Source organism: Ptychodera flava, chromosome 18 (genome assembly GCF_041260155.1).
Source record: "Ptychodera flava strain L36383 chromosome 18, AS_Pfla_20210202, whole genome shotgun sequence".
Classification (NCBI taxonomy): domain Eukaryota; kingdom Metazoa; phylum Hemichordata; class Enteropneusta; family Ptychoderidae; genus Ptychodera; species Ptychodera flava.
Genome location: NC_091945.1, coordinates 3580673 through 3592881, shown reverse-complemented (window position 1 = coordinate 3592881; position 12209 = coordinate 3580673). Strand labels below are relative to the sequence as shown.

The 12209-nt window shown below is 36.3% G+C and overlaps 3 protein-coding genes across 4 annotated transcripts in view; 2 read left to right on the top strand and 1 right to left on the bottom strand.

The window, feature by feature from the left end:
- LOC139116694 (snaclec A3-like) overlaps window positions 1-8357 on the top strand; it is a 60942-nt gene extending 52585 nt beyond the window's left edge. The window contains exons 8-10 of the mRNA XM_070679286.1: window positions 3793-3860; window positions 6596-6696; window positions 8221-8357. The gene's annotated coding sequence lies outside the window, so the exon portion shown is untranslated. The remainder of the gene's footprint in view (window positions 1-3792; window positions 3861-6595; window positions 6697-8220) is intronic.
- LOC139116693 (uncharacterized) overlaps window positions 1-12209 on the bottom strand; it is a 559130-nt gene that overhangs the window by 506928 nt on the left and 39993 nt on the right. The window lies entirely within an intron of this gene.
- LOC139116689 (macrophage mannose receptor 1-like) overlaps window positions 1-12209 on the top strand; it is a 155392-nt gene that overhangs the window by 136248 nt on the left and 6935 nt on the right. Inside the window, exon 11 of one of the 2 annotated variants that reach the window (XM_070679279.1) lies at window positions 11789-11876. The exons of the other annotated variant lie outside the window; for it this stretch is intronic. Coding sequence (XP_070535380.1) covers window positions 11789-11876 — 88 coding nt within the window. The remainder of the gene's footprint in view (window positions 1-11788; window positions 11877-12209) is intronic. 2 annotated transcript variants of the gene reach the window in all.

The window sequence follows — 12209 nt, the reverse complement described above, 5'->3', positions numbered from 1 at the left end:
ACAATACAAAGAAGTACATCTTGAGTCATTTTTCCATATGTACATGTTTGTATCGTGTAATAGTTGGATTCTGTTGGGCTAATGAGTTCTTTGAATTAATTTTAGTCTTTGCTAAGCATGCAATTTTCAATTTTTGTGAGTTTGCGTGTTGATCTAGTTTTTAAGAGTCTGACATTGTTTGCATAAGAGCTAAGTTTTATTTTCTGTATTGTGGCGTGTGTTATTTTGGTCACATTATTTTATTTTTGCGTTGTTATTATCTTTGTTGTCTTTATTGTATTTTTGCTGTTATATGTGATGACTTCTTGCCTATCATCTAGGGGGTATACCAAAGATGCACTCGTCCATAAGGAAGAGGTTCAGTCTAAATTAGAAACTAAAGATTTTGTCCACGACGTTTTTAAAACAGTAAACATTAAAGATAACATGTTAAAAATATTAATATTAAAAAAAATCAAAAATAATTAAAATTGCATGACTTTCTTACAACTCAATAGTAAACGCACATCAACATATACGTATTTTAATCCATTCGGAAGTCATATATGTAAGTCTACTAAATTTGCTTTAACATTCTTTTCAAAATACAATATATTTATGGGGTATTTTAACGAATTCAGGTATCACAGATACATATTAAAATAAACTTTTATTCGTAAATGGATCGTTATTGTATGTAAATTTATTGTATATTTTCTACATTTTTAAAAATAAATTTTCAAGGACTTAATGTGGAGCTGCACGTTGCCAACACAGTTTTTTTCGAAGGAATATTTCTTATCTAAGATGACAAGGAAACCCTTACAACTATTTTGTGAAATGTAATATTTCACTTGAAACAAGAGTATATCTTCATTCTAAAATGGCATGGGCTGAATGACTGACACTCAAAAAAGTGCTTAAAATCATGGTTAGCAAAATAAAAATGCCTCAAATTCAGAATGTAAGAATTTTATTGCAAAACAAAATAGTTGTTTTGTTATATAGCATTTAAAAACATAATGTGAAAATTTCAGAAAATATGACCCAGCCAGAACAGAGTTATATTCTTTGGAAATCTTGAAATTCGGATAAAAGGGAAGCAGGAATTCGGGTGATTTGCATGCATTTGCATACATAAACCCTTCTATATCATGTAACTTACGACTGCTTGCCAAGCTATATGGTGAACCTAACCAATTTTTAATCTTGGGTTAACAAATTAATAAAAATTGGAACAATATTTGCAAAATACAGTGCGGTGGGTGCAGTGCCATCTTGACAGTTTTTTTCTTGATATTCCTATTCCTAAAAACTCTACCATACCTTATTTATATTAGAAGCTATTTGGGCATTAATTTGGCAGCCATATTTAGTTTCTGAAAATCATCAAAGTGTCTTTTAAAAGATTGAACCACAAAAGGTGTTTCTTCATGCTCAAGAAATATAATTAAACTTCAAAATGGCTGAAATAGATTTTTCAATACATTTTATGACAGAAAATTTCTTTTGTATTGGATTTATGCAAATTAACGAAGTGCCTACGCAAATCATTGCACCTCAAACATCATTTGACCATGCCAAAGAAATATACTTTTAACTTTGAAATCACAGAAATAGCTTGTTTAACCCTTTGACAGCTGTAATTTTTTTACACCAAAATTTTAATACGATATTTTACCAATTTCTGTGAACATTTCTGTACGTTTTTCCATAATTTTGGACCAAATGGATATCATTTTCAGGAGCTACAGATTTTAATCAAAATTTTGGCAAAAAGCAGAAAAATTGACCGTGGTACAGTTTATAAAGTTGACAAAAATAGACCTTGGCGCCAAAAGGGTTAATACGTGGTATATGATAGAAAAATGTCTTTTATAGGTATGTTGGCCACCATATTGCAATTATGCAAATTAGAAATTACCTATGTAAATCATAGCATCTCGAAAATAGTTTGTCTATGCCTATGAAATATCCTTTTAACTTTAAAATCACTGAAATTGTTTGTTTAATACGTGGTATATGACCGAAAATGTCTTTTGTAGGAATGTTGGACGCCATATTGGAATTATGCAAATTAACGAGGTGCCTGTATGAAACATTATACCTCTAAAATGATTCCCTGAGCCAAATTACTAGTGTCAGATTTTGAAATCACTGAAATAGCTTATGTTATTTTGTTGGATGGTTGGCCGCCATATTTGATTTATGCAAATTAGACATATTTCCCCAAGGTGGATTCGAGTAAACTTTAAATATGTTGTTCTGGGTACCACATTAAAATGCATTTTGAAGAAAAAAATTCTATTGCAGTTTATGGTGGATTAGGTGCAAAATCTCGAAGATTGACTGGACTATAAAATTAACATGCGTTGTGGGCGTTTTTCCTATAATATTTCACGATAGTTATTTGCACACAAGGCGTGAAGGTAAAAGTTTGTTCACATATATCTGTTATCCTGACATGTCTTCAGCGAAGAATCTTGACAGAGTGTTCAGTTGTAAGTTCGGACATGATTTCGTCTACTTTTATATGACGACTGTCACATTGCTCTATTTTGGAAGGCGGTCATTATACCGAGGTAGACGAAGTCGTAAGAGTATAACACCAAATTCACCAAAACATAACTTGGCACTTGGTTCTTTAAAATAGAATGATGTTTGAAAAGTTTGTTAGGTCGATGAAATTAAACTTTGGGTTAGCAATAAAATGTATTCAAATGGCAAAAAACAATGGCGTAAACACGGTTGCCGATTTTTTAGAATAGCGAATAATAAATTGGAACGTACTTGGCACCTTTAAACGATGGTCAGAGCAGAAAAAAGTGAGGTAATAACAGATCAGCATAGTCCAAGCTCCACACATAGTAGACAAAGTCAACTGGACACCATGTAAAAACAAGGCCATCGAAGGAATAGAAAGATTTCGTGTGTTGAATTAAAATGTACAAAATAATTAAAATGAAACTTTTCCATATATCTTTACCTAAATATAATGATCCAAAACACCATAAACCATAGACCCTTAACCGAAGGATAAAACAATTTTAGCATATTTCTCGTACTTTAGTCTGAGATGACTGGTCGACAGAAAACACCACCATCTTATTTTCAGTTGAAAATGTAAACAAGCAGAAACAACTGTTTTCTCGTCGAATTAGATTTCAATATACCAGTAAAAAGAGAGCCTTGTTTCTTAGAGTTATTTGCCTTGGACGGAAATGTGTGTATCACTCTAGAGAAAAAACGAAAAAACACCAGGGAACTGAACATTGGCATGATTTCAGAAGCCACAGTCCCCCATAGCATCGGTCTAGACCGCCTCAGAGTTGATGCAGAGAAACGTGGTCTTTACAGATGATTGGCACCTTCAAATAAAATATCTTGATTGCAATACTTGACCGTTCGTGCAGGTCAACTTGTAAAACTGACTCACCACAATTTGCAGTAAAGTAAATGATATTGACACGATGTGCACTTCAGGGTGGACTGTGTTCATGTTAATTGTTTGGACGTAATGGCAATGAATCATAATTTTATGACAGGTATTCCTATACTCTTTCTTCATCTTCAAAGTTGTCGCTCTTCTTCTACGCCGCCCCTGTTTATCAGAAGAATGTTAGCCTAATGAATTTGTTGAGACTTACAGACCTGCGTGACCGTGCAAAAACAACGCCGAATGAGAAAGTAAATTATAATGGCATGCTAGCATATCTAATGACGTCTGATGATCACCCTGTATTTTAACAGTGTGAAATTCTGTCTCTTTAAGCCATAAATATTGCAGTGTAATTTCTCCTTCAATTTCTGCAGTTGGAGTTAGAAACAAGACGAGGTTGGTGGATTGGACTTAGGGAGTATGGTTTTGACGGACACTTTAGGTAAGCGTTTCTAATTGTTTCCTTGTGTCACGTAACGTGCCACATTTGCACTGATTCATTTCATCAAATGGATGCACTTTTGACTAAGTTTGCTAGGAACGAAACTACAATTAGTCCTACAAAAGTGATGCACCAGTTTGGAGACATGGACTTGAAATAAACTCTAACTCAAGTTCGGTAAAAGAGACAAGTCCGGAAGTCTACGGTTAAACCTTTATTAAAACCAATGTTTCGACCCCACACAGGTCCTTCTTCAGGGTAGTAACGGAGAGCTCTGGAAACCGATCGCACTATGATGGTGAACAGAGGTGAATTTTGATGAGGTGGTTCTTGAGTTTGGTAGCCTCTGTCCGAAATAAATCATGATTTGAACAGATGCATCTGTATCGGAGGGACTGGCTCCACTGAATAGCTTAGAATGTGTGGCTGGATGACATCTGGTTGTCCATAGATACGAATGTTTGTCTGTGGGTTTGTTGTATACTGTTGTTTCAATCTTGTCCTCGGTGAGTATCATCAGTGTGTCCAGGAATGAGATCTCTTTGTCGCTGTATTCCAGGGTAAACTGTAGAGTGGGATGGATAGCGTTACAATATTGATGGAATTGTTTAAGTTGATCTAGACCATGTTGCCACATAAATCTGATGTCGTCGATGAACCGTTTCCAGTTGTCTGACTCCGGTGTGTATATGTCTAGAATTTCAGTGCTTTCCAATTTACCCATCTCAATATTAGCATACGGCTGGGCGACTTTACTACCCATAGCAGTACCGCATATACGAGATAATACTGACCTTTGAATTCAAAGTATTTTTTGTGAGAATGAATTGCAACATCTCACAAATAAGTTCGGGGTTGACTCTTACGGTGTTGTGTTCTTCAATCATTTCTTTGACTGCTTGAATGCCGTAGCTCTGTAGGATATTGGTGTAGAGGGACACTACATCCATGGTAACTAGAATGACGCCCTCTTGTGATATCTGTTGCAGATCTTGTAGTTGGTGGGTGGTGTCTTTAATGAAGGACGGTAGCGATCATGCTATGGGTTGTAGATGAAAGTCGACAAAGCTGGCCATTGGAGTAGTGATCGAGTTGCATTGTTGGATGATAGGTCTGAGAGGAATCTTTTCTCTATGAAATTTCGGGAGCCCAGAAAAATGTCCCGGTGATGCTACTTTGGGAAACAGTCTTTCAGCCTTACATTGGTGATCCTGTTGTTTTGTAGCCATCTTCTTAGCTTGGATTCTAGTTATTTTATGTATACCTCAGTGGGGTCTTTGTCCAGGGTCTGATAGTAGTCAGTGTTATTAAGATGTTCTAAGCAATTATTTATATAGTCCTGCGTATCCATGACAACAATACAGTTATCATTTCCGCTGTTATATAGTTATTGTATTGTTATTCCGTAGTTGTTTGATAGCTAAACGTTTGTCAGGATCAATGTTATCAATAGTGTGTCACAAGTTGTCTTTATTTATGTCTTGCTCAACAGCAGAGAGGAAAGCTTTGAGGATGAGATTTTCATAAGGTGGTGGATTGTAGTGGGATTTTTATATTGGAAATTGTCCCCGTTCAACGTTATAGTCCAAGTTGTTATCAGGATCGCTGTTCTTTTCTCTGAATTCATATTGAAGTCGCCTCTGTTAACCATGATAATGAGATCGGTTTTCATAGCTCTCCGTTATTACCCTGAGGAAGACCTGTGCGTGGTCGAAACGTTGTTTCTTAAATAAGGTTTAACCGTAGACTACCGGACTTAGCTTTCGACTATTAAACTCAATACTGATACTGAAATATTCTATTAGCGATCGACTTTATAAAAAGTCCAGGATTCTGCAATCTCCCCAACGAATTATGTTTTATTTGAGCGTGATGTACCGAGAGCGTTTCTAAAGACTGAAGTATGTATATAAAAAAAATGGATAACTGAAGGACAGAATCGTTGTATTACTTATTATGAGTGTATTGTTATTACGAGTTCAATTTCATTGTTGAAGTGTTCCACTGGGGATAATTTAATTGACATTTGACACGAGTGTATATTTTCACCTCCTATTGGTTATACACGTGTATGGCGTGAGTATAGACTAATTCAATCAATGTAGGCAGTTGTGTAGGCAGGTAAGTGGGTAAGTAGGTAGGTAGGTGGGTAGGGACGTAAGCAGATGGGTAGGTAGGTAGGCGGGTAGGTAGGTAGGTAGGTGGGTACCGTGGGTGGGTAGGTGGGTATGTAGATAGGTAGGTCGCCAGGGTAGGTAGGTAGGTCGGCAGGTGGGTGTGTAGGTAGGTTTTTCGGTAGGTCGGTTTGTCCATCAGTCTGTGCATGCTAGATAAGAAGCTAATAAAACTCATTTATAATAAAAACAACATTTCTGATTTTGTTCCAAGGAATACTATTCACAGGTTTGATGAACTTTTTTGGCAACTCAGTCGATCTTTATCAAGATTCATGTACGGCCTTGAAACTCTAAGCTCATTAACAAATTGAAACCCAAAGTCACAGATTTGATCGTGCTAACGTAAAGTAAAACTCTTGAATATTTTATTGATTCAATAATTCACTTTTCGCTACGACTATACGATGTGGAAATAATCGGGTGAAATGGGTGGCTACGCACTACATTTTAAATCTCCACTATTCTGAAGGGTATCTTTGCAAGTGTCTCGTGTATAGGGCATAAAGCATGTGAACGTAACAAGGCAATAATATGGCACAATTGTTTACATTAAAACAGATGGTCTGATGGTACACCCTTGGATTATGAAAACTGGCATAAAGATGAACCAAATGACCACCATGGCGAAGAGGGATGCGTTCACATAACTGGATACTCAGGTTCAACAATGTGTTCCTATAACTTACTTTTTGGTCCTTAAAGGCCATGTGTTGGCACCAGATTGTCTAATCAGAAGATTTACTTACGAGATTACAATTGCAATGAAAAACAAAAGACTATCACACCCACAATCCTCTTACAGACTAGAACAAAGGTGATCCCAGGGATCGCCAAAAGTGCCTTTAAAGTTGAAGCAGCTCCCCTTCAAACAAACATGACTCTATTTTGCATATTGCTGTAATATGTTGTGTAAGTCACATTAAGATGGCCCTTAATGAGTAGAAATTGATATTACTGCATGCCTTGACAATTCCTGAAAAATGATATAGCGAGTAATGTATCATTTAATGGAGACATATGATTGGATCGAGTAAACCACGCCAAACCAGAGCAATGTAGTCAATGACTGTGGCTTTTATAAAACTTAGCTCGTTTAAGGTATAACGCGCCTCGCTCACAGATATTTGAACAAGCTTTCCAGTTTTTTTCTGATTTACCACTTTTAGGGCTTCATTTTGAAGCCCTTTGAGCAAGTGAAATGACGGTCTTAGATTCTTAAAAATCCAATTACATTAAATTATATTTTTCTCCATGGAGTTAACACAGGACGGAGGCCATTTTGAATTTCAATTTATCGGTAAATCTTGGGATATTAGTCTCTCTTGTGCCAAAATTTACGCGGTGACCCCCGATTTTTATTCTCGATTCTGAAAGTGAATATTTTAAATATTCCTGGAGGAAGCTTTGATAAAAAAGTTTAAATCTTTCACTTTCGAGGCGCATACTACCTTAAGGTTCCGAGACAAGAAATCGACCGTTTTACGCCAACAATTGTCTATTGGTTAATAAGCTCAGAACCCCCGTAAATTATATATTTTCGAAATTCTAGATATAGGGAAACATTTTGGTTACCGTAGTGTGACCATTGTTTACATAACTGTCACGTGACAGGTAATTTGCATAACCTTTCAAAAATCAGTTTTCCTATGTTCTGTTTCAATGCTATGAGATATTTGGCTGAAGTTTGTGTGAGTGCTAGCTGTCATAAGGATTTTCCAAAGTGTATCTCAGAATTTTTTAAACCTTATTAAACAGTTTTTATGCCAGAAAAACTTCCTAAGCGGTGAATTTAACCCCAGTTGATTTCTCTAAAATTGTGCTCAAATAAAACTAAGCAATATATAAAAAATCTGTGACACACTTTTGAAGAGCATTGTGACAGCTTGCATTCCAGCAAGTTTGAGTAAGATATTTTGAAGTATTGAAACAAAACATAGGGAAAACCGATATTGTAAGGTTATGCAAATTACCTATCACGTGATAGTTATGTATACAATGGTGACAAAATCTTTCCCTTTATCTTGGCTTTCAGAAAATGTATAATGTACGGGGGTTTTGAGCTTATTAACCACCAGACAATTGTTAGATTAAAGAGGTCCATTGCTTGTCTTGGAACCTTAAGCGTAGTAGATTCTTTGGCACCGTATCTGAAAATCCTATACTTTTCTGACCCATGTATGCAGATAATGCAACGTGGAATGACAATCATTGTGCGGTAAAGTTTTCCTTTATATGCAAGAAATTCAATCACAGTGTTGACCCAATAACGCATCCTCCAACAACACCGATGCCAGGACCTTGTCCAACAGGATGGACAGAGTTTGATTATAAATGTTACAAGTTTTTGGACTGGATGACGTCAACGAAAGACGAAACTGGTCAGCAGCAAGATCTGCGTGTAAGAGTGTGTGCGCAGTCACTTAGCAACGGTACATACCAGAGAAATTCAACGTAAGTAGGAGAGTGAGATGGTGATGCAGTGATATTGTCTACTTTTAAAGTTTTCGTAACAATTACAAATTATACAAAATTTACAGTTTGTCATGTTGGAATTTTCTCGAATGTATCATAAAAACCCAATACCACTACACAAACCTGTATCGATAAACATATGGTCCATTCCAGAGTTCATATACAGCAAGATAGCATTTGCTCAATCTGGGATCTGGATCGGCCTGAGGAAGCCTCGGAGACAATTGCCGTTCAGATGGAGTGATGGTGAAGCAACAATGAGTTATAACAACTGGGGCAATAACCAACCAAATATATATGGAATGGTATGTTATCAACCATTCAATAATCAAATGCGTCTGCTTTTTGGTTCACTTGTTCACACTATCACAGTGTCAATCTTTGATGTCACTCGATGCAGTTGGAAAATAATTGTAGAATTCGAAGCGAGGGTTTCTTGTCGACTTATTGTGCAAGTTCTTTACACAGCATGTATTCCCATAATTTTTTAATCATCACAACCCTTAAAACTTACGTGAATAATAATAATAATAATAATTAATATAAGTATTATATAGAAATAATAACGCGAATAATAATAGGTTCAATTTCCGTGAAAATTTCACCATAAGGGTATTTTGGGTCGAAAAGGCCAAATATGATATCGATTTTACTGCCCCATGTTTCCATGGTAACCATTTTAGGGGTTAAATTTTCAGTTTTTCTAATATCCAATGAAAAGTTACTTTGATTGATATGAAAATTATCTAGCGAGGGGAGTTGGGGTCAGAGAACACAAAAACCAGACTTATTTTAATGTTTTAAGTTGCCATGGTAACTATTATTGGATTGAAAACATTACTTTTTCCCTAATTCCTATTAAAGAACTATTGATTGATGTAAAAATTGATAATAGGGGTTTTTCTGGTTAGAACACCAAAAGAATTACACTCATTTTAATGTGAGATGTTTCCATGGCAACCATTCAGGAGTTAAAATTACCAGTTTTTAAAAGATTCCACCTAAAATCCAGGAATCAACAGAATGTGTTATATCAAGGGATATTTTGGGTTAGAAAGACCAAATATCCAGTGTAAAAATCCAGTAATCAACAGAAATATATATACCAAAGGGTTGTTTCGGGTTAGAAAGACAAAATATGATATACATTTTTACTGCCCTGTTTTTCCATAGTACCCTATTTGCGTTTTAAAATTTCAATTTTGTCCAAAGTCCATTAAAAGTAATCCCAGTTACTATGCAAATGCTCTCCTAAGTGTATTTATAACAGTATGAACTCCATGTTCATTTTTGTTTAATGTTACCATAGTAACCATTTCAGTAACCACAGCTTTTTATTTAAAACCATGCATATTTTAGATCAGGGGTATCTTTTTCGTTAACCAGACAAGGAAAGGCTACTTTACGAGATTCTGCCCATGAAGTGAATTTTCTAGTCTTTTGATGTGTATACTTGCACACCTATAATACCCAAGGAAACAGGTATAATGGACGACAGTGGGACTAAAAAGTTCTGTGACCTATAACCCGTTTCACTCTCAGAGTTGTATGTAAATTTTAAAAGTCGCCGTGACAACCTGACAACAACATGGCCTTTTCAGCACTTGGACATACTATAGCAGGGCTAAAATTGGCCATGGCCCTTCTGCCGGGAGGAGGCATAATTTCTGTGTCATTGTGATTGATACATTATCAAAATGCAACGAGAATGCGTTTTATTGGCCATTGTTTCCTGTGCCAGTCATTCAAGTACGTCAGTACAGATATTGAAACTTTGTTGCAAAGTTCCACCGCACGTCGTCTTCGTAATTTCCAGAACATAGTCACATTATTTGCCCAGCTGGGTTTGACTGCATTTATCTAGCTCGTCCCAAAGTGACGGACGGATCTTTCAACCATTCAGCTTGGTGAAAAACGCCTTTATTGATTCGCCAAAGGCCTGTGGATTCGCTTATATTTGCACAAGTGCTACATGGACATAGGAAAAAGTTCGACTCACCCTTGCCCTCTCGATTGTTGAATACAACCACGGTCCATCATGATGAGAGTTCTCGAATCAAAAACTGTAGCCGTGCTCGAATACAAATGTCTTCTCATTAAATTACGTCATTCTTGATATACAATCGTAAGCATTCTAAATCTGTCACCCTGTTTTTTTCCAAGTTTGGAGAAGGGCGGCATTTCCATCTGAATGATTGAACGACGTGAAACGCAAAATTCCATCGCATATTATCCGGCAATATGTACACTGTACAGTAGAAATACTGTATACGCTCCAGGTACGTATAACTATAAGCTTATACTCCACAAAATGGCCACAGGCGGCGTGAACTTTCTGAAAAGATTTCCTAAACGTCCTACTTGTTACCTTAGAGACTCACATGTGATGTCCTGAAAAGTATTCTCTGCAGTAATTCCAGTTTCTGTCAACATGCAAAGCTGAATGACACGAGACGTAGTGTGCAGACTACACATTCACGAGCACGTTCACTCAACTGCGCACGCTCATATTGGCAGATTACACTGGCAAAAGAGTGCGCATGCGTAAAGTTATATTTGTAGCACAGATCTCATGGAAGCTCATGCCTTTGCTCTATTTCCATCCCAAAACTTCCTTGATTGCTTACAGTTAATGCACATGAACAAAATAAAACCAACAACGTCAGCATAGGGAGAGGGTTTATGGTTTTCGCCACAACTACAAATGCCACGCTGAAGGTACGTTTACAAGGCCAATTACACTGGCATAGACTCTCCACAGTGGCTGTGCCTTGTTTTCTACATGCCCACGACTGCCACGATGGGCCTGCATTCGAAGCCAGACACAGCTACTGTCAGTTTTTGTAAGTATATGAATATCATAAGGGTAGTGATGTCAAAAGGAACACCTAACTGGGCGGAGAGAATATATGTACGACAATTAGAAGTCACCCCTATTGACAAAATTAACATAAACAACACCTCTTTTTCAGAATTCCCACAGCTTAAATGAACTGTTATTAGATTTCTATATAATACTTATAGCTCCTAAACTTGTAATAATAATAATAATAATAATAATAATATGTGCAAATTAAGTTGTTTACAAATGTACCGTCAATGCATCATTTATTATTTATTTCTTCGATAAATAGAACTTCTTTAGTGTTAAAGCAAGACGTCACATATTTGTGCAAACATAGTTAATTCTGACAAGAGGCGTTTACTGTCTTTTTTGAAATTCATACCACAACTCATGTTTAAAATGGAAAATAAGATCACGATGTTCTTCCCCTTAAGACATGTGTGGAAGTTAGCGAAGGCAGTGGAGAATGGAGGAAAAAACGCTGTAACTCAGAGAGCGCTTGGCTATGTAAAGGCGAAAAAGGTAAAATGATATGCTCATATGATTGTGAATTTTACAGTTTTAGTAAAATAAACTTCACTACTATCTTACAAACTCCCAATGCACTTGTCGACTTTTAAAAGAAATTTAATTCAAGTGAATTTGATTAGTTTACACATAATAGTTAAACGTAAATTCTGTAAGTTTAGACATTTCTAGCTGATTTAGTATCAGTTTCACTAAGTTTAAGGGAAAAAAATACCTGCAAAATTTCTTTTCACAAGTCTCATTAAATGTTTCGCGGCTACTCTTTTAAGTCACTGTCCTTCTATCGTTATTAATATCAGGGATAAGCAAACACGTGTGCCCCATACT